The 27224-nt window shown below is 45.1% G+C and overlaps 1 protein-coding gene across 3 annotated transcripts; it reads right to left on the reverse strand.

Moving 5' to 3' along the window:
- Positions 1-2835: 2835 nt before the first annotated feature.
- On the reverse strand, positions 2836-27224 carry LOC107376202 (dual specificity protein phosphatase 3). 3 transcript variants are annotated; one of them, XR_011515624.1, is made up of 6 exons: positions 27106-27224; positions 18881-19079; positions 11601-11833; positions 9134-10447; positions 3172-3263; positions 2836-3063 (listed from the first exon to the last, which is right to left on the reverse strand). XR_011515624.1 is itself a non-coding variant. In XM_070542098.1 (4 exons), the coding sequence occupies exons 2-4, from the start codon at positions 19000-19002 to the stop codon at positions 10248-10250; spliced, it is 555 nt and encodes a 184-aa protein (XP_070398199.1). In that variant the 5' UTR covers positions 19003-19079; positions 27106-27224; the 3' UTR covers positions 8519-10247. The 3 variants fall into 3 exon arrangements, 1 of the variants encoding a protein (XP_070398199.1); XR_011515625.1 differs by lacking the exon at positions 2836-3063 and having other exon boundaries at positions 3167-3263; XM_070542098.1 differs by lacking the exons at positions 2836-3063; positions 3172-3263 and having other exon boundaries at positions 8519-10447.

The following is a 27224-nucleotide window of genomic DNA, read 5'->3' on the forward strand; positions in this document are numbered from 1 at the left end:
CCATTGAGCTCCGGTCGCTGACTCAAACATTTACAGCTTTAACGCGCCGCGGTGTTTCTTCTTGAGCCGCGGTCCGACGTCTGTCACACCAGCTGGATCCTCCTGGTTTTGTTCTGCGTGTGTCTAGCTCAGCTCGTTTCGTCAGCGCGCCCACTGATCAGATCTGTGGACCGCCGTCCCCCCGTCGTTTTTAGGAAACCTCACCAGCACGGCGCCTCGGGCCGAGGACCCGCCGCACCAGCACCGCGCCGCTCACCGTCATCGGGTCAGACGGTTTCACCTGGACGGTGGTGGCACTTCCACGCTTTAAAGTCGATCCTTGGTTTCCTGTCTTCATGACCTCTGCTGGCAAGCAGGCAGAGAAGAGCTCAGTTTGCTGGAACCAAATGGAAACACGTCTCCTAGTCAGTCTTCTGCAGCCTTGTGACCTTCTTCACATGAATCAGCGTTGCCAGATGCGCGCCCAGACTCAGCTGGTGGGACTTGTTCAGATCCTAAACGGTCCAGAAACCTGAGTAGAAGCAGCGTGCGTTCCCCGCCCGAGCCGCATGGCCACACGCTCGTGTTTCCTCTTCCGGTCCGTGTCTCTTAGATTAAAAGGTCGTTTACAGTAAACTAAAATGTGAACGTGATGCCGAGCTTTGCCGCTGCAGCACGACTCGACTCAACAGACATGCAGTTTGTTTTATGACTATCCAGGGAAAATCTGCACCTGTCCTTTCTTCTGTCGCCAGATAAGCTCCGTGTGTCTGCTGTTTTTCCTGCTGCACTCACACAGAAACCCACCCGGCTCAGCCGAGCGCTCCTAGGTGGAAACGATGACAATCCCTGCAGGAATGTGGAATGTAAAATAAAAAGATTCTGTCAAAGACACCTTCTGGTCTTGTTTTTAATGCTGCTCGAGTCCTAACGGGGAGGGGGGGGGGGGGTAATAGGACAGCTTCCTCGTAAGGAACCAGCCTACCCGGTGACATAGGTCGCATCCACAGTCAACCACAAAGACCAGAGTTAAAAATGGACCGTCTAGCCTTCACATTTCTTCCCGCCTCGCCTCAGCGTTGGTCCTGTTGCCTAGCAACCATAACCGCACTAATTCAGTTTAAGCTGCAACAGCAACACCGGAAAACAAATTAGCTTAAAAAATGCCATGCCTCATTCTGACATAGCTGTAAATATAATGTGGAGATAAAAAATTAATAATGTCTAAAACCCTCCACCAATAACTCGGCTCGGCCCAAACCAACCGCTGGACCATCCGGTTGTCGGTCTCACCGAACCGCCGCACTTCCCTGGGTCCTCCGCTCATCACACACCACCGGTGTGAGAGGTTCTCCGCTCGGTGACATCAGAGGAGGAGAAACAGACGGCTGCTACCACTTCAGCTTTAGGACAAACTACCAGAGTCCCAAAAAGAAAATCACCGTCTGAAGTCACGGACAACGTTTGGACCTGGAAAACCAGATTGGTGGTTAGCGCTATCTGGTTCTGGCAGAAGTGTCCCACTGAAGATACCCGAGGGGAGGGGCGAGTGCTTGTGTTTAAATCCTAGTTCAGTGGTACTCATAGGCACCCCCCCCCCCCCCCCCCCCCCCGAACCGCCCTCCCATTAGCACCAGCTGGGTAGAAATGGTGCTAGCGGGTCCACATCAGGCACCTTTGTTGTGGTCCTGGTCCACCAGCACCGAGCGGCCCTCCATCTCCAAGGTGGTTTATTAAAGTGGCCCTCGGCCTCTTGCGTTTCAGTACCCTGCCCTAGCTTCTTCTGTAGATTACAGCTTTAAAACTAAACTATACGTGAAGAGCTGTCATATGCACCTTCCAAGCTTGTTGATGATTGTTTTTCTCATATTTAAAATAAATATGTAAGAAAAACAAATATGCAAATGAGAAATGCCTAACAGCACAACCGCGTTACACTCCAGGTTTTTATACCTGCACTCCTAACTGCACCACTCTCCCTTTATGTTGCCGTTACGGCGAGGAAAACGACTCTGATGTTCCACCTGCAAGGAATGGTGGGATAGAGAATAGTCCAGACCGGTCGGTGAACTTCAGTGAAGGTCAGCATGCATCTGTGAAGTCTGGTTGACGTAATCAGACTTTACAGCTGACAGCATTTGGAATCCATCTTTGCCTTCAACCTTGCTGAATGGCTGTGTCTCAATTCAGGGTCTGCATCCTTCGAAGGACCCAGCCCACCCGGCCGACGTGGGCTGCGTCCTCCGTCGGCCGGGTAGACCGGATGTTAACGGCTGTGAATTTGGACAGGCCTAGCCTTCATGAACTCCCTCCGCGAACGTTCTGTCGCCTAGCAACCGTGGAACCGCTGGGCAGAAGGGAGAAGGAACTTTAAACGATGGAGCGCGACGTTTTATTTAGCTTTTTAACCCCCAGAAACCCAAATTTAGAAAACAACTGCAAAATCTTTTTTTAACCTTTCACATGTTGTTCTAGGAGGCCAGATAAACGGGCCTATTTACACATTTTAACAGCCAATAGTGTTGCAGAACTGAACAATAGGACCTATTAGCAATGTAAATGTGGTTTTAAAAAGAAAATAATGGGGAAGGTTTATTTTTGTAGACTTAAATCTGATGTTGTAATGTTACAACCGTGGGTCTCTGGGGGTTAATCATTTCCTTGACTGTTGGAGAGCTAATTCAGAGAAAATACTTTAGACTAGCTGAGCCTGAGCAAAGATGTGATAACAGTTTTTAATACTTTCTAAGGGTCTTACTTTGACCAAAACCGATTTATCACCTTTTAAGACGTTTCAAGACCCAGCGGATACCCTCTAGTAAACAATTCTCATTTGTAAACAAAAATAAAATTCAAGAGTTTAATGCAGAACTGATTTTATTTAGATATTTCTTTTATATGTACATGTTTAATCTTTATTAACCATTTTTTTCTAGCAAAGTAAAAAGCTGTCAAAGTTCTCCCTTCTCTCCTGTGCCCTCTGCTGCTCTGCCTCCCTCTGCAGCCTCATGTCCTCCCTGATCAGCTCCAGAAGCTGGTCATTGCTGTCACCTTCCCCTGGATGCCCATTTTCTCCAGAATAGTCTTAACAAACATGTAAGAAAACAACAGGAAGAGAAAAGAGGACAACGGGTTATTCCTTTCATGTTTTCGCAGAAAAAACTAAGCTTAAAATATGAGATGTTATTGTACCTCCATGCCACAGCCGCCGAATACTTTGCTCCGGTGATCATGTGGTCCATCTCCGCCCTAAGCTTAATAAACTCCCTGGTTTTCTCTTGTTCCTAAAATACAAACTTCTATTAAAATCAGGGGGAAACGTAGCGGGAGAAGTACGACACCGAGCGGCCGAACATACGAGCCGAGACCGCAATACAAGCACTTTCACTGTAACATTTCTAACTAAAATAACGTTCATGTATCACAAAAAGCCCTTAACCTAACAGTGTTCAAGTTTATGCTGACATTTATATGCGCAATCCTCTCCGACAGCTCCCGCTTCGCTGTCCGCCATTGTTTTTAAAAGTTCTGCCGTCCGACCCGCAAGGCATCTTGGGAAATGCTACCTATTGAAGGATACACCCGACCCATCCTTCATTCAGGCGAAAAGAAGGCCGCATTCGTCGACCGCATTTGAAGGAGTCTTCGAAATGGGACAGGCCTAGTCGCGGCGCTGTGACGTAACCGGCCGACGTAGGATGCAGACCCTGAATTGAGACACAGCCAATGTGTTGCGTGGGTGAAACTGGTGGCTAGTACCAAACGTACGCTAGTGTGGCGGTAACTGAGTTACTGTGTTTAAAGTGATTTCATCAGTAGTAACTGGTAATAGTTAGCCTGAACAGGCTGGGAGCCCTTCTATCCAAATGACCCCGCCCCCTGAGAATTCTAACCGAGCCAATCAGCGCTGAGCAGCGATCGTCACACACAGCAGCGCGGAGCTCGTCACAAACATGGTGACTGAAGCGGTGTTCACCGCGGCTCTTAAAGCCTTTCTCTTAAAAAGATGTTTGCGCCGTCGCCAGACGCCATTTTTGATTACAGCTAAGAAACGACATCGTCGCGCGGTACAGCCGGCGTTTTTCTGGTGGGTTATTTTTGAGCTGCCTAGTCCCGCCCCTCATGTGCCGCTCTGCCTGTGAGTTACCAGACTGTTTGTCTGTGCAGAGGCGGGCTCGGTGAGGGTACCGCTGCTGCTGACCCTAACCCTAACTCCCACTGGTGTTGCTCTGATCACGTTCAGCTCGAAACACAAGGAAACGACCCCCTAGGGGCTGGAGTGGATGAATGAGAGCGCTCAACAGGCTCAACGTTTCTCAGATGCATTTTGGCCGCTGAACAGACCGGCTCTCACAATCAATATCCAATCAATGTCAGTGATGGGTTTTATATCAGAGGTGAGGACCAACACCGTCTTGTTCACAGTACGGTACACGACTGATCTCATCGACCCGTTTCATTCCACTTCTCCAAGGATGGGTTATGGGTCAAGAGGAAGGCCATTTCCAGGGTCTCCTGAGGCTTCCCGAAGCTTTCAGAAAGATGTATAAATACAGGAAGTAGCGCACGACCTGCAGTGGCTGTGTCGTGAGCCCGGCCCGGTCGTTTAAGCTGCTAGAACCAGAGATCTTGATTTTTCTTTCCCAATCCAGAGAAGCAGATCAAGTTAAGTGGCCGAATGTTATTGCAACTGGAGTAAAAGATCATCAGTAATAACTCAAGATGTCTGAATGGAAGTTTCCTCTGGTTAAGTCTCCGCTTCGGAAATCCACGGCGTTCCTCCCGGATTAAAAAACAACCTTTCTGTTTTCTGCTGGTTAATGTTTTGTGGCTGGACCTGAAACGAAACCGCGTAAATAAAAATAACTGCCCCTGTCTGAGGAGGAGGTCCTAAAGTCCTTCTGGGTGTCTAACCAATAAAAACTCACCAGTTCAACTTAATAAAGATTTAACATAATCTCAGACATTTTAGACTTAATCTGAACTTTGATTTAACTAGTTCTCTAAACACTTGTCGGGTTCAGGCGGAACAACCGGACCAGGCTTCGGAATAACTAAATCCACCTTTCAGAGTCGGAACGAGGAACTTTGAATCCGTTGATAAGCAAACAGGTTCAGTGGTTCTGACTCGGGCCGGGCCTCTGGTTCTGCTGACTCGAGCAGGTTCACAGCTGTCGGACGGCAGCCCGACAGAAACTTCTGTAAAGCCCCCCCGCCGTCTCTTCTTTTGTTCCTCTTCATTTTATTTTTTTTACGTTTTGCCGCACCCGAAAGCATCGTGAAAGTTAGCCTACTCAAAAACACCTGCTAGCTTTGTTGTGTCCCGCTCTGACTCTGACCGCTTCTCTGACGTCCTTCATTGGGTGGCGCCTTAATGTGACGTAGCCAATGAAACGGTCTATGGTTAAGATAAACATCACTATTTTTATTTAATTAATTAATTTTGAAACAAATTGTAGATAGGAGTAATATCTACTAATTCTATCATAGGACGTTTGTACATTTAATTTTTAATTTATTTATTTTTAATTTTGTTCCTCTGTCTGGGCCCCATCCAGCCAATCAGGCCCCAGGCACGTGCCTACTTTGCCTTTGCGTTAATCCGGCTCTGGGAGGAGACACGACCCGAAGATGCGGCGGAAGATGCGGCGGAAGACGCTGTAGCGCCAACGCCGTCAACATCAACGCCGTCAACATCAACGTCCTCACAGAAGGATGAACTGGAAGAACAGCAGCCAGCCAGAAGTGAGCCCAATCTAGTCTTACAGCAGGAGCCTCTAGACCCAGAAGGGTGTTAACAAGCTACATCTGATCCTGCAGTGGTACCAAACTGATGACATGGTGCGTGAGTACTTTGCACTAAACCATCCTCTCAAAATATTGGATATTCTTCTGCATCACAGAGGAAATGTGGAGACACAAACCGAAGCTTAACCAAGGAACATTTCTTCAGACGTGTTTCTGCTGCGACTGAGGCCTGTGATGCTGTAAGCCTGAAGATTATCCCGGAGTGGAGCATGCTAAATGGTTTCCTTGGTAAGTGTTGCTGGTTTTATTCATTATTTTTAAATATTTGTTCAAATAACAAAAATAACAATAAGTTCACACTCAGAAAATAGACACAGAATTTCTGATTCAGCAGAGGCAACAACAGCCTGAATGAGAATAAAGCAAGATCAAAACTTAAGATAACGTTTTCATTTTATGAAAACACTTTCTTTTAAGATTATAGATTGTATTAAATTTATACTGTAATCATTTAAGCTGCGTGTTTATAGTTTGTTTTTGCGCCTTTAAAACATGCTTCAGTCCATTCAAATGAATCTATTTATTCTTGAATGTCTTTCCACCTTCATGTGATTAATTTGTCAACATTTAATTTATCCAACTGCGCACCTTCCACTCTAACCCCAAGCCAGTTACCTCTGGAGTTCCTCAGGGCTCAGTCTTAGGTCCCCTTCTTTTCATAATCTACTTACTCCCACTTGGCATTATCTTCAGGAAATTTAATATTCATTTTCACTGCTACGCCGATGACACCCAGCTCTACTTCTCTACCCAACAAAAACCCCCGCTCCCTTCATCCTCCCTTGTCAGTTGCCTCACCGAAGTCAAATCCTGGTTTTCTTCTAACTTTATACAGCTCAACAGTAATAAGACTGAGATCCTCCTCACTGGCACCAAGTCATCTCTATCCAAGACCAGTTCATTCTCACTCAGCTTCGACAACACCACACTTCTCCCCACCGCCAAAGCTAAGAGCTCCTAGACAACACCTTATCTTTCATTCCTCATATTAACAACACAATAAAAACTGCTTATTTTCATCTTCGCAATATCAATCGGCTCCGCCCCTCCCTCAGTCAGCACTCCACTGCTGTTTTGGTCCACAGCCTGGTCACCAGTCGCATCGATTACTGTAATGCCCTCCTCTCTGGTCTCCCTTTAAAATCACTCAACAAGTTACAGTTAGTCCAAAATTCAGCTGCCCGGATAATCACCAAGACCTCCACTTTTGATCACATTACCCCTGTCTTGCAGCAACTTCACTGGCTCCCTGTCAAATACAGAATTGACTACAAGATACTTCTTCATGCCTTTAAAGCCATCCATAATTTCGCTCCCCCATATCTTTCTAATCTCCTCCACATCGTCACTCCCACTCGCTCTCTCCGATCATCATCTTCACCTTCCCTGTCTGTTCCTCGCACTCGTCTCAGTACTATGGGAGCCAGAGCTTTCAGCCACTCAGCTCCAAAACTCTGGAACGCTCTACCGCCTGACCTCCGCAATATAAACTCCTTCTCAACCTTCAAGTCTCAACTCAAAACTCATACGTTCCGCCTGGCTTACTCACTGCAACTGTCCTCCATCCATCTACTCTTTTTAGTCTATTATCCATCACACTGCTCCGACTCTACCTTTGGGAATTACTTTTAGCATTTATTTCTTGTTGTTGTATTGCTTGCTTGTTATATTTTGTCCTGTACAGTGACCTTGAGAGCTTTGAAAGGCACGTGAAATAAAATGTATTATTATTATTATTATTTATAAATGTTGTAAGCTATTGTATTTAGCAGAAAACCTTTTTAATTAAATGTGTTGATTAAATGTAAACAGAGCAAATAAGATGAATATATTTGCTCTGTTTACATAGTATAATGACACCTAGTGGTTATTTACTGGTACCGCCTTGATGAGGATAATTTATTAGCATTTAATACAGCTGTGTAATGATGTATAAATTATTAATATCAGAAAATTGTCTGATAGAATGTTGAACATGCAACACATGACTTATTCTGGCATACAAACAACCAATTTTTAACCAAAAAATGTGAATGAATTTTTATTAGTAACTTTGGTAAGTTTCAGATTTCAATTCATTAAATAACATCGATGGGGGGGGGGGGGGGGGGGGGGGGGGCAAAAAATAATGCCTGCCTAGTGTAGTCCGTTTATTTAATCCGGCTCTGGCTGTAGCTGTTAGCGAGCGACGTGCTAACGGCTGCATTCCAGAACAGACGGAGTTATTTCACACCTGATGAGAGTGAGTTACCATCGGTGTGTGTGTGTGTGTGTGTGTGTGTGTCTGTGTGTCACCCGTTAGATTTTTCCCTCCGTTGGGAGAAAGCGGCTCCCAGAGCTCCTGAAAATAATAGACTGGTATGAAATGAAGCAACAGCCTGAGACGTGATTTTTGACGAAGAACCGTCGGCATCTGACTCAGGACCTGAGTTTTTATTCGGTGCCGTCTGTTCTCAGAGACAAACAACCGTTTAAACGTCTTCATCACTTTCATTCCTGCTCGGCTGGAAGAGCACACGGCTGCCCCGTGCAGCAGGTGTGTTACATAACGCTGCATTTACACCACTCAGCTCAGCTCAGCTCTGATTGGTTTGGGTTGCTTTTCCATTACAAGAGCACGAGTGGGTGGGCTCACCATAGCTGGGGGGGCGATCTGTGTCGCACAGAAACACAACGATGGCAGACATGCTGGGATGTTGAAGATTCTGCTTAGTCTGGTTTTTGTTAACTGGTTTTGAAAACAGCCCCCCCCCCCCCCCCCCCCCCCCCGATGTGACTGTGAGACTTCCTGTAGTAGAAGAAGCCATGTGCTTGCTGTGGATTCCCAGAGAACCAGACACACATGCAGGAAGACATTGGCGCTCTTTAACCTGAGAAGTGAGAAAGGTGATGTTGATGTCTTCTACCGTTATTTCACCAGGTAACGTGTTGGACGACGCGTTCTCGTTTACTAACATTTACGGGGTTTCTAGAAAGGCTGCAGCTAAAGCGGGTCGTGACCTCAGCCCCAGCAGAGGGAGCGGTGGACTGGGACGGTCCTGGATTCAGTCAGAGATTTCATATCACAACATCAAAATGAGCGTGAACCCAACCGTCCGTCACGTTAGCGTTGGCACACAGAAGGTCCGGTGAATCTACGTCCGCCGGGTCCGGTCCTTCTCCAGCGCTACTCCGGGTGAACGCCGACTCTCAGTTTTATTCCCAGCGGACGGTCCGATACACATTTTATGACGATGAATCGGTGGCAAAACTGTAATGACTTCAATTATTTAGTAAAAATGAACTAAAACCAAGTCAGAAGCAACGCGGGCACAAAGTTGAGTTGTGACCTGGATGTGGACATCACCTGTCTGTCGGTGCCAGCTCACATCCTCCTCCTTCGACGTGTCAACTCTATGGTCTTAAAATCCATCCCAGGTCATCGAATCCTTTTAGTCTTTAACCCTTTTCATGACATCATCACAGCTTCAGTGTTTCTATGCTTCGCCACATATTAAAAACAGAGATTTACAGTAATCTCTCGCTACTTCGCGGTTCATTCATCGCGGATTCGCTGCTTCGCAGATTTTTTCTTTGGAGCATTTTTCAGGGGGAATTCGCAGATTTGCGGTATTTTTCACTGATTCGCGGTATTTTTCTATGCGAAATATCAAGAAATTCTTGTTTTTTTTCATCAATTTCATCAAAAAATGCACTTTTTGTAATAAAACTAAAAAAAAACAAGTAAAAAAATTTTTTTCTTCAGTTTTACCCACAAAAAGAGAATGTGATCATACGATAATTCAGTAGGGAGCGTGGTTTCACAGACGCGGAAGTGATAGCGTCGGTGAAACGCCGGCTGATCTAGGAAACCCTCGAGCGTTCGAGCGTCAACGAAGTGACACGGAAATGCCGGGCTTTCCAGAAGTAAGTAAGATAACTTACTATGAGCTGATAGTTCGTTGGATTGATCGGTAGGTTGGAAACTCTGATCATGAATCTGAAGAAACGATGACTGAGTGGTGAGTTGGAAAGGCGACTTCCGTTTATAGTCGCGGTTTGTGACGTAGGTGCGACGTGGAGGGAATCCCCGCAAGGGGCATGCTGGGAGTCCCTACTTCGCGGATTTTCACCTATCGCGGCCAGGTCTGGAACGCATCTACCGCGATAAACGAGGGATTACTGTATTCTTCAGATCTTTATATGTTGTTGCTTTTCTTTAAGGCGAGCCTACTGCGGTGCATTTATAACCAAACGTTTAGCACAAATTTCTACCCAACCCCCATAAAAAACGAACAATCTGGAAGAACGTCGTTGTGCGCCTCTGTACGGCGTCTGGTCTCTGGTGGACATCCTGGTGAACGCTGGTGCTGTTATCCTCCCCTACTTTCTTTTTACTCTCTGGTTCTCAGAACATTCTCCCACCGACCCGCGGGCCATTCAAGCTGTAAAGCTAGCCGAGTGCTCTCTCCTTAGGCCCGTTATTTGTTCTCCTCAGCAGCCAAACGCCGACTTAGCCCACAGAGCTGCTGAAGAAAGCCGTCGTTGGGTCCAATCTCTCTTTTCTGCCGCACCGTGGCCAAAGCCGTGTAGACGTCCATCTTCTGGCGGAGCATTAGGTAGGCGATCACCAAGGTGGGCGAGCGGCTGTAGCCTTCCCTGCAGTGGACGTAGACTTTACCTGCAGAAGATGAAATAAAGTTGTAGTTTGATGGAAATCGTACATCTCAGGAAAGCTGCCGTCGAGCTAACAGAGGTTTAAGACTCCATCCAACCATCAAGATTCAGCATTACAGCACACACTGAAGAGCAGACAGCACTAACTCTTGGACCAACTAGATGGTTGGAGCCATGGAGGACCGGGACAGTGTCTGTGGCGTGGTAGACCGCGTTCCACCTGTCAGAAGATCACAGCTCAGCCTTCACAGGGAGCTTTATTCCAGCGAGGTTCCTACCTCCTCTTCAGTTGTTGAGGGAGTCGTGGGAGTTTGGTTGTCCAGTTCCCATGCAGTCTGGGATCTGGAAAAGGTTTACGACCGTGTCCATTGAGTTGTTCTGGTGGAGCTGCTTCTGAAGCATCGGGTGCTGAAGTCGCTGTCCAACAAAACGAGCCGTGACTGCACCAACTCGAGGATCGGCGCTTACACATTAGCGTCAGCGTGGGCCCAAACGGTACCGAACGGAATTTGGTTTCACGCGCAGGTCAGATTTGCGTTTTCGGTGACAAGACAACTCTTTTTTTCAGACCTTCTCCCCAGCGGTCAGACTGGGACCGAGGCGACACCACGGACTGGTTGACCGGCTGAAATTATGCCTACCGCCTCCGATCTGTGAGGAGAACGAGCCAGCGGACACCTCGGACTTTCCTGCGCGTATTAAACTCCGCCCACAGGCTCGGGGATTTCCACATTCCTGCACCACCCATCCGAGGCCGAACTCACGCCATCCACCCGACCAAATCCCGACCGTGCCGACGCTAATGTTAGCGGCGTGGGCTCGTCTCACATTCTGTTTGTGGTTTTCACGGATAAGATCCCGTAGGACACTCATGCTGGACAAGATGTCTGGGACCCTCAGGCTCTGATGATGTGGTTTGAAGACATCTCCAAGCCAAGACCTTCAGCGTTTACAGGAGTGGTTTGTAGCTGAGGCCACAGACAGCTGCTCAGAGTCTGGGGGACAACCCTTTTGGCCCAACTGTAGCATCAGACCTGCTCCAGTCGAGTCAAGCCAAGTCACCCGAGTCAGGTTGAAGCCATGACCTGTGAACTAAATTAAATGATGTCGAGTCAAGCAGAGCCGAGGCATGAAACATCATTTAAAGACCCTCCCACCTTTTCCATCCTTGTAGGCCAGCGCTTCCTCGATAAAGTCTGCTGCCTCTTCGAAGTAAACGCTGATGTCAAAGTGGTCAGTGTCGTTGGCTGGCACGCCGTGGTAGATGATCCCCGAACCGCCGTAGTAGTCCGCACCGGTGTCGATGTGCATGTAGGAGTTTCCCTCTGCAGCATTCAGGATGTGGGTGATGCCCAGGCGCTTCAGGCGCCTCACGTTTGTCGCTAAAAACCTGTTCATTAGAGAAAAAAGAGAAATGCGTCACGACGGCTTTCCTATCAAGCATGCACATTTTTTCTGTCGTCTTCCTTTTTGGTAATAATGCTAAGCTCATGCTCATGAACATCATTCAGACGTCCCAACTCCAGCCAGCGGTGGCGTCACGCACGGCCAGCTCATTTTAGCCTGACTAAAGGAGTAAATGTTGTCGAGCTGTCAGTCAGACGCAGTTCTTCATCAGAAGCCTTTAATTACACGTGTAGCGTCCAGCGATGGTCCGTTTAGGTACAGTCTGACCTTTCAGCGTCCGGTCAGAAAGGAGACAACGCTGCATGTGGTCTCTGTAAACGAGCCTGCCTTCGTACCAGCTGGGACTCACAGACTCTGCAGCTCTGAAAGATAAACAATAACTTTCTTTCCCAAGGTCCCATCTGTCTGCCGCCACCGAGGGAACAACTCCAGCTCCAATCAGTGGCTAAAATCAAGAAAGATTTCCTAAATCAACATGAACTTCTTCCATGACTCATCATCTAGATAATCACTAAATAAACATTTGTTTATTACTACTTATAATAATTAATAGTTTAATGAAATGCTTCATTAATCTGTGCTCACTGAATGGATGTTATGTTATGTTTATGTCTACTAGAACCCGCCATGTGTTCAGCATGTTTATACGACGAGGTCCTCACACCTGCACTCGCACAATAACACCTACGGCGAAGTTAAACCCTGACACACACACACACACACACACACACACACACACACACACCGGCTGTGTCTCAATTCAGGGTCTGCATCCTCCGTCGGCCGGTTACGTCACAGCGCCGCGACTCGGCCTGTCCCAATTCGAAGACTCCTTCAAATGCGGCCTTCTTTTCGCCTGCATGAAGGATGGGTCCGGTGTGTCCTTCAGTGGTTCACATTTCCCAAGATGCCTTGCGGGCCGGACGGCAGAACTTTTAAAAACAATGGCGGACAGTGAAGCGGGAGCTGTCGGAGAGGATTGCGCATATAAATGTCAGTATAAACTTGAACACTGTTAGGTTAAGGACTTTTTGTGATACATGAACGTTATTTTAGTTAGAAATGTTACAGTAAAAGTGCTTGTATTGCGGTCTCGGCTCGTATGTTCGGCCGCTCGGTGTCGTACTTCTCCCGCTACGTTTCCCCCTGATTTTGATAGAAGTTTGTATTTTAGGAACAAGAGAAAACCAGGGAGTTTATTAAGCTTAGGGCGGAGATGGACCACATGATCACTTGAGCAAAGTGTTCGGCGGCTGTGGCATGGAGGTACAATAACATCTCATATTTTAAGCTTAGTTTTTTCTGCGAAAACATGAAAGGAATAACCCGTTGTCCTCTTTTCTCTTCCTGTTGTTTTCTTACATGTTTGTTATGACTATTCTGGAGAAAATGGGCATCCAGGGGAAGGTGCCAGCGATGACCAGCTTCTGGAGCTGATCTGGGAGGACATGAGGCTGCAGAGGGAGGCAGAGCAGCAGAGAGCCCAGGAGAGAAGGAAGAACTTTGACAGAAAAAATGGTTAATAAAGATTAAACATGTACATATAAAAGAAATATCTAAATAAAATCAGTTCTGTATTAAACTCTTGAATTTTATTTTTGTTTACAAATGAGAATTGTTTACTAGAGGGTATCCCGCTGGGTCTTGAAACGTTTTAAAAGGTGATAAATGGGTTTTGGTCAAATTAAGACCCTTAGAAAGTATTAAAAACTATGATCACATCTTTGCTCAGGCTCAGCTTGTCGAAAGTATTTTCTCTGAATTAGCTCTCCAACAGTCAAGGAAATGATTAAAGATCTAAATAAAACGTCGAGCTCCATCGTTTAAAGTTCCTTCTCCCTTCTGCTCAGCGGTTCCACGGTTGCTAGGCGACGGAACGTTCGCCAAGGGAGTGGCGGGAATTCATGAAGGCTAGGCCTGTCCAAATTCACAGCCGTTAACATCCGGTCTACCCGGCCGACGGAGCACCCAGCCCACGTCGGCGGGGTGGGCTGGGTCCTTCGAAGGATGCAGACCCTGAATTGAGACACGGCGATGGTTTTAAACCAGTCAGAACTTCCTGTATCAAGAAGGCGTGTTTCTGAGTTGTCTTGGTAACATCTCAAACTTGGCAGCCTCTGATTGGCTGTGCAAATCATAACATCTAAACCTTAAAACTGGATCATCCTGAGTGTTTCGACAGTTCTAGAGAATCGCTCAGACCGGACATCTGTAGCAAAACCTCTTTAACCATCAAAGATGTCGACACGTCATCAAAACCTCGAAGCTGATGAGCGAACAGTTCCTGCAGAACAAAGCTGATGCTGTTGGACTCCTTAAGAGTCCGCCAGATGCACGGTTCCATCCAGCTGTCGTGACCCGAGACATCTCTGGACTGACCACGGTACCGACTCTTTCTACAGCCCTCCGGTGCCAGAGGTCGGCCGACCCCACGACTTTCGGATCCACCAAGAGGGTCTCTCCAAAACGGGTGAAGTAGACATGACAGGTCCCGTCTGATGTTCTTCTGATGAGAAGAACTTTATAGCTCAGAGCAAACCAAACTCTTTTCACCAGAACTCGGCTTACTTTGATGAGGAAGCTCTGCCTGACGTCATTCACACACAGGTGCCTTCCTCACGTTTGGTTCCACCCACTCACAGCACGTGCTTAGTTAGTTAGTCATGTTTTAAATGGTTTATAAACTCAATTCTTACTTTTATAAACTTGACTCTTTGATGAAGTAACACGAAGATCTTCTGAACAATTACAATAAAGACCTCGCAGGTTAATATTTTATACTTATATAGAATATTTCATCTTCCTGGTCATAACAGATAAAATCATGGATTTGCCTACGCTACACACCTAAACCTCCACTCTTTCTGTCAATGCTTCGATGTGATGTACATTCGTAGTCCTGGACGTGTTTTTGCACAAAACCTAAACTAACCTTTACCCCCGTTCAGAAAGAAACACGTTTCTAGCATCAGAACGTGCCTTTAAGTTCACCGACATCACACGTGAGATTAGCTTTCATAGCCCCGCTGACTTGCTTTTATTTTCTCTGCTCATGTCTCTGTTGTTGTCTCTTGGCCAGATCGTTGTTGTTAATGAGAACGGTCCGACTCCTCCGGTTAAAAAGTCCCGTCGCCATAGCAACACCAGACCCACAACACATGGTGAGAAAGGATCTAAAGCCCACTGGTGGGACGCATGCAGGTTTAACTTCTTCATCTTCTTGTGACCCAGTTGAAGGCTTTTCCCAGCCAGAGAAGCACTCTGCCATCTTGTGGTCATTCTTGGTAACCGCCACACCTGCGAGGCTCACAAACCATAAACATCTGTAAAAAAAACGTTTTTGATATAATTGCTTTCATGATGGAAATCAAGAGGTGCTTCACAAGCAGAATATTATTTCTAAAAGTATAGTTATTATTATTATATTATAAATATTATTATAATGATTGGAATTGTATTATTATTATTATTATTATTATTATTATTATTATTATTGTTGATATTATAAATGATTAATATTAATATGTCGAATAAAAATTCAGATAAAAAATAGAAATAATGAAAAAGTATTAATATTATTAGATTTTTATTTTATATTATTAATAATAGTTTATTTTTATTTTATCATTATTATTATATCATTATTATTATTGATATATTATTAAATTATTAATGTCAATATTATAATTATTAATGATATTATTACTATATTAATATTATTATTATTATTATTATTATTATTATTATTATTATTGTTATTATTATTATTGATATTATATATGATTAATATTATTATGTCGAATAAAAATTCAGATGAAAAGACAGAAATAATAAAAAAGTATTAATATTATTAGATTTTTATTATTGTATTATTATTAATAATAGTTTATATTATTTTATTGTTATTATATTATTATTGCTGATGTTATTTATATTATCTATGATTAATATTATTATGTCGAATAAAAATTCAGATGAAAAGACAAAAATAATGAAAAACTAGAACAACTTTAGAGATAATAAGCCCTTTATAACCAAGGGTTTGGTTTCTTGCAGGAGGTAATAACATAAACTTGAGTTTGCTTTGAAAGCCTCCAGAGACAAACATTATTAAGTATTAGTCTGTTTGATGTTTCGTTACAACACACGCTGTCGTTTTTGAAAGTTGTTGAAAATTGGAAATACTGAATAAAGACATGTGACTGAACCTGTAACCCACTTCTAACCCACCTGTAACCCACTTCTAACCCATCTGTAACCCACCTGTAACCCACAGGCTTTTGTAAGACTGAGCAGTTTAGAATAATTAGCTTAGCTCCTCCCCATCTGTGCTTTGACAAATAGGCTTGTGACACGTCACACCTGTCCTTAGATACGTGCTCTCCATGTTCACGTTAAGCTGTGATGACATCATCCATCCACCTGCTCCAGCTTCTCCTTCCGGATGATGTTCATGTTTTAAACTCGTTTACAGTAACTAGCCTAACGCTGCTGTTGTAACTGGTTGTTGTAACACAAGCCCAGTGGTTGGTTAGTTAAACTAGTTAACTCAGTTTGCTAATTGCCTCCGTTAGTTTAGAGACAGAGGGATGTGTGAAGGTGCTTTTGAGGAGGAAGTGGCGTGAGCTGATGCTGGCCGAGCACGATGACATCCAGAGGAGGTTTACAAGTAAACAAATGATTTTGTTTAGTTGTTGACATTTCCTTCTCTTCCTAACAAACAGGTAGAAAAACAGGATAAGCCAATGAAGATGATAAGATGTTGCCTAAATATAAGTAAGTAAGTAAAAGTTTATTTATAGAGCGCCTTTCTCAGATATAAATCACACAGCGCTGTACAACATGATAAAGATCAGGGCAAATACCTCTAACCAATAAAAACATCAGAAAAACAATAGCAGTGATAAACGTAGAAAATAAAATCATGAGTAAAAACAAAGTGAAGGTGTGAACCTGAACAAAGCCATCATTCTGAAACATTTAGGGAGGGAACGCCTGGATGAAAATGTGAGTTTTTAGATGATTTTTAAAGACCTCTACAGTGTTAGAGAGACGGAGATTTGAAGGTAGACTGTTCCGAAGTCTGAAAGGCCCTGTCCCCTTTGGTTTTCAGTCTGGTTCGAGGAACAGCCAGGAGGTTTTCAGATGTGGATCTGAGGTTCCGAGAGGTGGTGTGTGGGGATAAAAGCTCAGATAGGTAGCTTGGAGCCTGGTTGTTAAGAGCTCTATAGGTCAGGACTAAAACTTTAAACTGTATTCTATATTCTACCGGGAGCCAGTGGAGGGACTGTAAACCTGGAGTGATGTGAGCTCGTCTGCTGGATTTGGTTAGGAGTCTGGCTGCTGCATTTTGGATGGCTTGAAGGCGTGAGAGGGAGGTTTTGCTGAGACCAGTAAAAAGAGTGTTACAGTAGTCTAAGCGTGATGACACAAAGGTATGGATGATTTTTTCCAGATCTGCAGTAGAAACCAGTTTACGGACTTTTGAAATGTTTCTCAGTTGAAAGAAACAAGAGCGGGAGATGGTTTTGATGTGTGAGTCTAAACTTAAAGCTGGATCAAAAATATCTCCTAGGTTTCTGATGTTGGCCTTGGCTGATGGGCAAAAAGAGGCAATTTCCTGCTCGATTTTTGGCTGAAGTTCCGGGGGTGCAGCGATCAGGGTCTCTGTCTTGTTAGCATTGAGGACAAGAAAGTTGCTGGACAGCCAGTTACTGATCTGGGTCAGGCAGGGTACAAGTGTGGCCAGCCTGTCCAACTGGTGTGGCATAAAGGACATATAGAGCTGAATATCATCAGCATAGATGTGGTAGGAGATGTCTGGGAAAGAATGAATGATGCCAGCTAGGGGAAGAATATAGAGTGCAAATAGTAGAGGCCCTAGAACTGAACCTTGTGGGACCCCGCATGTTAGAGAGACAGTGTCTGAAGAGAAGGTTTCTGACTTCACTGTGAATGTTCTGTTGGTGAGATAGGAAGAGAGCCAGTCTAGAGCAGAACCTGAAATCCCAGCCAGGGCCTTTAACCTGTTTAGTAGAACGTTGTGGTCTACAGTGTCAAAAGCTGCACTGAGGTCTAGCAGGACCATGACAGAGCATTTCCCTGCATCAGCAGCCATCAGGAGGTCATTATGCCCCCTTACTAGAGCAGTCTCAGTTGAGTGCTGCTTCAGAAAGCCAGATTGGAAGGGGTCAGAGATCTTTGACTTAGAAAACCAGGATCTGAGTTGGGTTTCAACAACCTTCTCAAGTACAAGTACAAGTATATAAGGCTGTGTAGATTTTTTAAACAACACACACACACACACACACAGGCCTCCTAACTAATGTATTTACTCAGATTACAGTAAGGAACAGAAGTAATCTGTAAGAACTCTGGCTCTCAAAGACCTGTTAAACTGCTTTTCAAACGCCCGCCTCAATTCCACGTTTTAATCTAAGTTTGCCAACGACCATCTGGATGATCCAGAGGAGGCATGGGAGAACGTCATGTGATCAGATGAGACCAAAGTAGAACTTTTGGGTCTAAGCTCCACTCACTGTGTGCGGAGGAGACCGAAGGATGAGTTGCATCCCAGAAACACCATCCCTACTGTGACGTACGGGAGTGGAGACATCATGCTCTGGGGGACAGGACAACTGCTCAGGAGAGGATGAACGGGGTCATGAGCAACAACCCCCGTTCCTCTGTCAGAGCATGGAGATGGGTCGTGGCTGGGTCTTCCAACATGGCAACGACCTGAAGGCTCTGGAGCGGCCCAGCCAGTCCCCAGACCTAAATCCAACAGAACATCTCAGGAGGGAGCTGAAACTCTGTGTTGCTCATAGATCTCCTCTAGATCTGCTGGGTTTCAGGCTGTCTGAGTGGAGGAGTGGGCCAAAAATACCTGCTGCAGTGTGAGCACACCTGCTGAAGAACTGCAGGAAACCCTTTGATCTCTGGGACTGCTAGCAAATATTTCTCACACACACACACACACACACACACACACACACACACACACACACACACACACACACACTTGACTCACGCATTCCCGACATAGATCCTCTGGTAAACCTCATGGAAGTGTTTGGTGGGCCACTTGTAGACACCCTGCTCGTCCGCCAGCAGATCATTCAGCTGCTGCACAGAAACCTCGAAGATGGACATGTGGGCTCGCTGGGACGCCTACGTTTCCTCTGCTGCTTGTGTCTGTCCCTCACGTCCCGAGTGGGGTGAAGTAAAACCTAAAAACAAACGGGAGGTGGACAGGTGTCAGTTTACAGGCTGGGTTCTCACGCCCGGACCCAAGACTGCTGAGGCCCCGGGGCGGGGGGGGGGGGGGGGGGGGGGTTCTGGCGGAGGTCCCAGATCTTATAAACGCAATGAGCAACCAGGTACAAAAAACAGTCCCGTTCTCCTGCAGCCACACGGTTCATGTGAGCTAACATGCTACAGACTAACATGACAGGTGTTTAAATGCCTCCTCGGTCACGGTGAAGGCGTTCTGGTTCAACCTGCTAGGCAGTTCATTTATGGTTTTAACTAGTTAGCATTTAATGCTGAATCACTTCCGAGGACACGTGGATTACAGGGTGAGGGCTCTTAAAGCAGGAAGGTCTACACACGTGTTTTATTATAGCTCCGCGACGCTGAGAGGTGTGCAGGATGAAGGTGCAGTATGTCCTTTAGAAGTTATGTTAGGAATGAATGAATGAAATCTTTATTTCGAACAGTTTTAGAACATGCAGCAAGAAACAAACAGTCATCGTAGACATGAGACTAAAACAGCGCTGACACAGGAGAACCGTCCTGGTCAGTGTGAAAAGGAGGAGGAGGAAGGTGAAGCTTATGAAATCCTACCCTCATCTGACACGTAATTCAATTTTGTCTGATGTGCAAAATTTAAATTTGTGTTAAATATGAGATTTTATTTTGACGGGCACGACACTGGGTTCATGTTTACATCTACCAGCCAGTAGAGGGCAACTAAAGCAGCGTCGTTCGGCCCTCGCAGAGAAGCTGCTCGCCCTCCGTCCGCACCCCCTTCGCTCCATCCCCGACGCTCTCCAAACCCAGCTCCGCGCTGCTCCGTCCTGTTCGGCAGCCGGGGGCACCAGGGCACGTCTGGCAGAACAGAAACGCCAAACCACCCCGACACCAGAAACCGCGAACGACCTCCTCGTCCGCACCTCACTCTGACTCAGCATCTCCTCTGAGCCCACCATTAAATTACACATCTCACCACTAGGGGATACTCTATCTTTACCACACTGGTGGTGTGATGACACAGACAAACTTTAATGCTATTCTGACCACGTTTTTTAAGGTATTGAAGGTTACATTAATCTAGGGGGCGCTGTGATCAACCACAGAAAAATCTCATTGAGGTCACCTTTGGTTGACAAAGATGGTTTTCTGTTACTTTGGCATCAAACGGACGTTGTGTGTGTTATCTAGAGCCATTGAGCTGCAAGAGGCGGAGCTACAGGAATAACCAACAACCACATCAATGTGTTAGGTGCAGTCACGTGATGTCACAAGCCAAGTATATTGCTATTCTGACCTTGTCTTTAGAAGTTAATAAAGTTTGAACCTATCTAGGGGGCGCTGTGACCATTTACAACTAAATCCCATAGAGGTCATCTTTGCCCATCAAAGATGGTTTTCAGTTGTTTTTTTTTTTTGTTTTTTTTTTTTTAATGCTGCTGCTTTGGGCCCTGGCAGGATGGGCTGGGGTCTCCATGCCCTGGGTGGCAGTTTGACAACAGAGGTGCCTATTGGGGCCAGTAGGGGAGCTGGCTCCCTGGAGGGCTAAGCCTAACCAGCCATTCCTCCCCATCCCCGCATATTTCTCTCCTCCTGCTCCCTCACATCATCACACAAACATGCACATAGGACCTTGGGGGGTGGGCAAGTCAGGGAGTGCGGGTATGGACCCCATTTCCGCATTCCTGTGGCAACCTGCCCCCCAATTTTATTTGCACCTGTAGCATTCAGTCAATATCGAGAAGGCCGGAACTGATGGTGAATGATGATTTATTGAGCCGTCCGTATCATCAACCAACCAACGTAAGAGCTTGTTCCCCTTATCAACTGAAGCTAGACAGAAGTATTCTTCAAACTTTCTTTGTCTTCTTCTCCGTGAACTGCTAATAGCCTATCCTTTGCTCCGTCTTCACTTCTAATAGATTTCCGTTTGCTTCTTCTGTGTTGCGCCCGTTGCGCCTCCCTACTTGGCTACGGTTGCTATGACGCTATCAAAATAAAAGCCCGTATACCTTTGCCGTTGTTAAACATAAAGAAATAGTTCACCTTTACACTCCCACCAAATTATTTACTATTGAACATATAAACACAAATAATTTTTCCATAACAATAACAGTAGCTTAACAGATACTTTGTATAAAATTCAAAAACAAAAAATGAATAAATAAAACATTTTCCAACACTTTAAAGCATTGTAGATTCAAACATTACAGTCTTCTAACAACAAGACCAACTTATGAACAGGGCGTTCTACCACAGACATTTTGCTGACACGTTGGCCCTTGTTGTTTAGATTTTTGTCTGCAGAGGCTATTTTGACCTTTCTGACAAGTCCATCAGTGTCCTGCACAGTGTCCACGATTCGACCAAGTTTCCATTGAGAGCGTGGTAGCATGTCATCTTTGTCCATCACTATGTCTCCAATTTGCATGTTTCTTTTAGGTGTGTGCCATTTTTGTCTCACTATAAGGTTCTGAAGGTACTCTTTTCTCCATCTGCTCCAGAACTGCTCAAGAAGGTACTGAACTTGGCGCCACCGCTTTCGTGCATACATGTCCTCTTTTATGAATGTTCCTGGTGGAGGCAGAGCACTTGAAGTTTTCATTGTGATGAGATGGTTTGGAGTTAGTGGCTCCAGACTGTTTGGATCATTAAGATTGTCCGTAGTTAAAGGGCGGCTGTTTACTATTGCAGCTGCTTCATAGAGAAAAGTCCTGAGTAAAGAGTCAGTAAGCCGACCTGGAGTGAGAGCCAATGTTGCGTTGAGAACATTTTTCACAGTCCGTATTTGTCGTTCCCATACTCCACCTGCGTGACTTGCGTGAGGTGTGTTTAGAACAAAATCACATTGTTTTTCTGCAAGGAAGGCTGATAGCTTGCCAGTGTCCATTTCACTTTGTGCTGCATTGAGTTCGTTTTTGGCACCTATGAAATTAGTACCCTGATCACATTTTATTTGTCTGACAGAGCCTCTTAGAGCGATGAAGCATCTGAGTCCATTTATAAAGGTGTCCGTAGATAAGTCCTCTAACATTTCAACATGCACTGCACGTGAATAGAAGCATGTGAAAAGGAGTCCATACCTTTTCTGTTTTTTACGTGCTTGTTTGGTCAGAAATGGTCCAAAAACATCCATACCACAGTAGGTGAAGGGTGGAGATTGTTCAGTCCTCTCTGTGGGTAAATCCCTCATTTTTTGTCCTTCCACAGGCCTTCTTTGTTTACGACAGAACACACACTGCCGAATGTAGGAGGAAACCCTTTGGCTCAATTTTGGGATCCAATAGCCACTGGATCGTATCTCATTCATGGTGAAGCCTTTTCCTTGATGATTAACTCTTTCATGAGACTGTGCGATTATCAGTTTTGCAATGTGATGTTCTCCGGGAATGAGTGTTGGTTGTTTGATTGAATTGGGCAGAGATGAAAGCTGAAGCCTTCCACCAACCTTGAGCACACCGTCTTTGTTTATGAAAACATCCAAGTTGCTTATTTTGCTGTTCTTTGGGAGTTGTTTGCCTTTTTTGAGTGTGTCTATTTCATTTTGATACACTTGTCCTTGCAAATCTTTGATGATCACAGTTTCAGCTATTTTTCTTTCAGCTACAGTGGTGAGTGTCTTTGATTTGTCTTTGAGCAGATATCGTCTGAGACGTGCTACAGCACTAACTGCACGGGACCAGGAGGAGAACTTTGTGAGGTGGTCACTGAGACTTGCATGTTTTACAGCTTGAGTGTTTAGGGTCTGCACCTTTCTCACCTCTGGGTCTCCTACTGGGAGCTCGATAGTCTTTCTTGTTGGAAGCTGTATTTCTCCTTTCCACAGAAACTGAGGGCCGGTGAGCCAGTTGGATGAAAGCAGTTCCTTTACAGAAGTGCCCCTGGAAGCCATGTCGGCGGGATTTTCATCAGTAGGTACATGAAACCATTGTTGCGGTGAAGTGTGGCTCCGTATTTTCTGCACTCTATTCGCAACAAACGTGTGGAAGCGCCTTGCCTCATTATTTATGTATCCTAAAGTGACCTTTGAATCTGTCCAAAAGAACTCTTCTACATCATCGTAGAGCAGCTCCTCCTTTAGCATTTTGCTCACTGTGACTGATACTGTGGCTGCGGTGAGTTCCAACCTGGGTATAGTGGTGACCTTTGTGGGTGAGACACGTGCTTTGCCCATGACAAAGGCACAATGAACTTCTTTGTTTTTGTTTGTGAGTCTAAGATAGGTACATTGGCCGTATCCTGCGGTGCTTGCATCTGAAAAGTGATGTAATTCTCCTTTGATCACTTCTCCAAATTCTGCAGGAGCATAACATCTGTTTATCTGGACGTTCTTTAAATTTTGCAGGTCTCCTTTCCAGCACTCCCACCGTGGCCTGAGGTGGTCTGGTATTGGGTCGTCCCAGTCTGTTCCTTGACGGCACATTTCTTGGAGAATTCCCTTGCCGTTGAGCACATAAGGAGCTAAAAATCCGAGGGGATCATATATTGCTGCAACTGCTGATAGGATGCCCCGCCTGGTTGGGGGTTGGTCCTTCAGCATGATGTTGAACGTAAAGCAGTCTTTCTCTACATTCCAATAAATGCCAAGGGCTCTTTCTGTTTGTGCCTCTTTGAATGTCAAGTCCTTTGTTTTTGTATCTGTTGCCAGCTCTGATGTTGGGATGCTGTTTAAAACATCAGTGTTGTTGGATACAAACTTATGCAGCCTTAATCCACCCTTTGCACACAGCTCACGTGCTTCCTTTACTAGTTGAATAGCATCCTCAGTTTTTTGTACGCTGGTGACTCCGTCATCTACATAGAAGTCCCTGGTTATGAACTGTGAGCCTACAGGATATGCAGATCTGTTTTCCTTAGCCAGATGTTTGAGTCCATAGTTCGCACACCCTGGGGATGAAGCAGCGCCAAAAAGGTGGACTGTCATCCTGTATGCTTGTGGCTGGCTGTTAACGTCACCATCTTTCCACCATAAGAAGCGCAAATAGTTGCGATCATCTTCCTTAACCTGAAACTGGTGGAACATTTTTTCAATGTCGCACATTAGAGCGACTTTATGCTGTCTGAAGCGCACCAAAACACCAGTTAGACTGTTGATCATGTCAGGGCCATTTAGTAAATGATCATTAAGGCAGGTACCATTGTGTTTAGCTGAACAGTCAAAAACTATGCGCAACCTGTCAGGTTTCTTTGGATGATAAACACCGTGGTGAGGTATATACCATGTCTCACCAGGTGGTCCAATATCGTCAGTTTCTTCTGCATCACCTCTTTTGATCATTTCATTCATGAATTTCATGTAATCCTCCTTGTATTTTTGATCCTTCATGAGTTTGCGTTTCAGTTGACTTAGTCTGCTTTCAGCAAGTTGTCTGGTAGTTGGCATTTGTGGTCTTTTCCTGAACGGCAATGGCATTTCATAATTTCCCTTTTTCGTTTGTACTATGCCTTCCTCAAGTTTTTGGAGGAATAATAGATCCTCTTGTGACACAGTCTTTTCATTTCTTTCAGCGTCTTTAAAGTCTCTTTCCAATACACGTATTGCGTCTGCTGGAGTGGAAGGAGGAACCTCTTTAATGGTGCATCTGTGACAAAGCCTGGTTGTCATGTCTGTTTTCTCTTCGGGGTCTGAGTTGCCAACAATGCTCCATCCCAAATCAGTCCGAAGAGCATAAGGTTCATTATCTTTTCCTAAGATTACTTGTTTAGGTGCTAGAGCTCTAGGACAAGTATAACCTATGAGGAGACTTATCTCACAACTGAGAAGTGGAGGGATTTCATCTGCAATGGGCAGCAAGTGACTCCACTGTTTGGCTGTTTCACATGTGGGTATGTGTTCTCTGTTAGCAGGGATGCAGTCCTTTGAATATGCCGTAGGAAGCTTTATGACTGTGGCTGAGTTATAGCCTCTCACCAAGAGATCAGACACCCTTTCACTGCTTACAACTGCATTTTTTCCCATCATGGTAGTCAGTTTTAGCTTTACTGGGCAAACATCTGCCTGCAGCTCATGTGTTACATCCTGATCAATGAAGACAGCATCACTCTGCGTGTCTAATAGCGCATAAACCAGTTTTTCTTTGAGTGGGTTGTTGGCAGTTGACAGCCACACTGGAACTATCATTGATGTGCTGATTGTGTGTTCAGGTCTGGCAACATTGAGTGACATAGCCGTCGCTGCTGCAGGTGAGTTAACTTGAGTTCCATTATTTACACTCACTTGTGTCTCTTTTTGTAGGCTGTTCCAATAATTGTCGTCATGAAGACAGGTAGGATGCCTCTTTGAGCAGGTATCACAACTGAAGCGGCGTTTGCAGTCTTTGGCATTGTGACCTTGTTTTAGACAACCATAACAAAGTTTCTTCTCCTTCACAAACTTTCTTCTGTTTTCTAGAGACAGTTTTAAGAAGTCTGGACACTTGTGGAGTGGATGTGCAATCTGACACAGAACACATGAAAAATCCTTTGATGTTATTATTATTGACTGTGTGTTACTTTGTTCCGTTGAATTTGTCTTAAAAACACTTGCTTTGTTCCCTTTTCGTTCTTTTGTGTTTCCTTTGTCGCTGTTAGTTTCAGAGTAACGAAGGGCATGAATGGAGGTGAATGGGTTACATGCAACTTCAGCTTCAACAGAGAGAAAGGATGCAAACTCACTAAAACTTGGAAACTCACCACCTTCCATTAAAGTCTTTGTTACCTGTCGGTTCCATCTTGCATTTATCCAGTCTGGTAGTTTGTGCGTAATTTTTGATTTTCCTCGCAGTCGTTAAGTATTTGCAAACCCTTTACATGAGGCATAGCGAGCATGCATGCATTTAGGAAGTCCGCAAAAGTTCTTAATCCATCAGCATCTCTGGACTGCACCTTTGGCCATTTTGATAGCTTCTCTCGGAATGATTTCTGTATAATAAAGGGCTGGCCGTATCTTTGGTTTAACTTGTCCCAAGCGTCCTTATATGCGGCTTCATCACTCCTAAAGAAAGTCCCTTCAATGCATTTGCGAGCTGACCCTGTTACATATCTCTTCAAATAGTACAGTTTATCTGCTGCTGAGATGCCCCTTTGATCAATCAGTGATGTAAATGTGGATTTCCATTCAATGAAATGCATTGGGTCGCCACTAAAAACTGTTGGTTCTGGCGTAGGAAGTTTGTTTAATCTTATGCTGTCTTGAACTGCCTGTGCTAGCTGGGTAACACTGGAGGGAGCTTCCTGCACTGCTGGTGCCAACTCAGTAACAGTAGGGGGGGCTGTCTGCACAGAACCAAAGGAGACTGCTGGTAACGGCTGTTTAGGTGTGATGTTTGGGCTCACCTTTTCATCTGTAATTGACTGTACATCACCCACTTGTAGTAAATGCCTGTCATATGCTTCAAATCTGGCTCGAGCTGCTTTCACATCCCTTTGTGCTCTCAGGCGTTCTAACTCTGCATTTTGAACTGCCACCTGTTTTTTATGCTCTTCCTCTAGAGCCCTTATTTTTTCTTGTTGTCTTTGTTCCTCCAGCGCGACCTCATACTCAACCTCCTTTGCTGCTAGTTCTGCTGCTGCTTCAGCTCGTTTTGCTGTAAGATGGGAAGCTGAGGATCGCTGGCTGCGATTTGATGCTGCAGTTGATCCATATATGGAAATGGCGTATTCATGCTCTAAAAGTTCACGTAAACGAGCTTTTTCACGATCTGCATCAAAATCTCCATCAACACCACTTATTCTTTCCAGAATTATCCCTATGATCTCCTTAGTTACTGCTTCACATGCATCGATCTTTCTCCTTACGTCAGATGATGGTGCCATTTGGGTTCTATTTTCTGAATATAACTTTAATAGATCATCTCTCCTTTCTTCTATTATGTCAGCAAGTTCTGACATCTCCTTCACTGTTATATCTTCCTTTAATTTTTCTCTTGTTTCACGTGCCTGTGCTTTCCATTGCTCATAAAGGACAAGCATTCTTTTTTCCTTTTGCAGAGTTGTCATCTGTTCAGTTAGGACCGTTTGACTTACTGTTGCAGCCTGTAAGTCTTCCATTTTACTTTGCCTTGATCCGTTTCAATTCCTGACCAACTTCTGCCCTCTGCTGGACGTTGCGGGTACTGCCGTTGAACCGTGAAACCACACCGTGC

The sequence above is a fragment of the Nothobranchius furzeri genome, chromosome 12 (genome assembly GCF_043380555.1).
Source record: "Nothobranchius furzeri strain GRZ-AD chromosome 12, NfurGRZ-RIMD1, whole genome shotgun sequence".
Classification (NCBI taxonomy): Eukaryota; Metazoa; Chordata; class Actinopteri; order Cyprinodontiformes; family Nothobranchiidae; genus Nothobranchius; species Nothobranchius furzeri.

Bases quoted from the DNA above. Each gene is read 5' to 3' on its own strand.
- LOC107376202 (XM_070542098.1), bottom strand. From the start codon at position 19,002: ATGTCCATCTTCGAGGTTTCTGTGCAGCAGCTGAATGATCTGCTGGCG. The intron at 11,834-18,880 runs GTGAGTCAAGTG...TCTAATGAACAG, and splicing joins AGGATCTATGTCGGGAATGC to GTTTTTAGCGACAAACGTGA. The intron at 10,448-11,600 runs GTGGGAGGGTCT...CATCTTCTGCAG, and splicing joins GGCCTACAAGGATGGAAAAG to GTAAAGTCTACGTCCACTGC.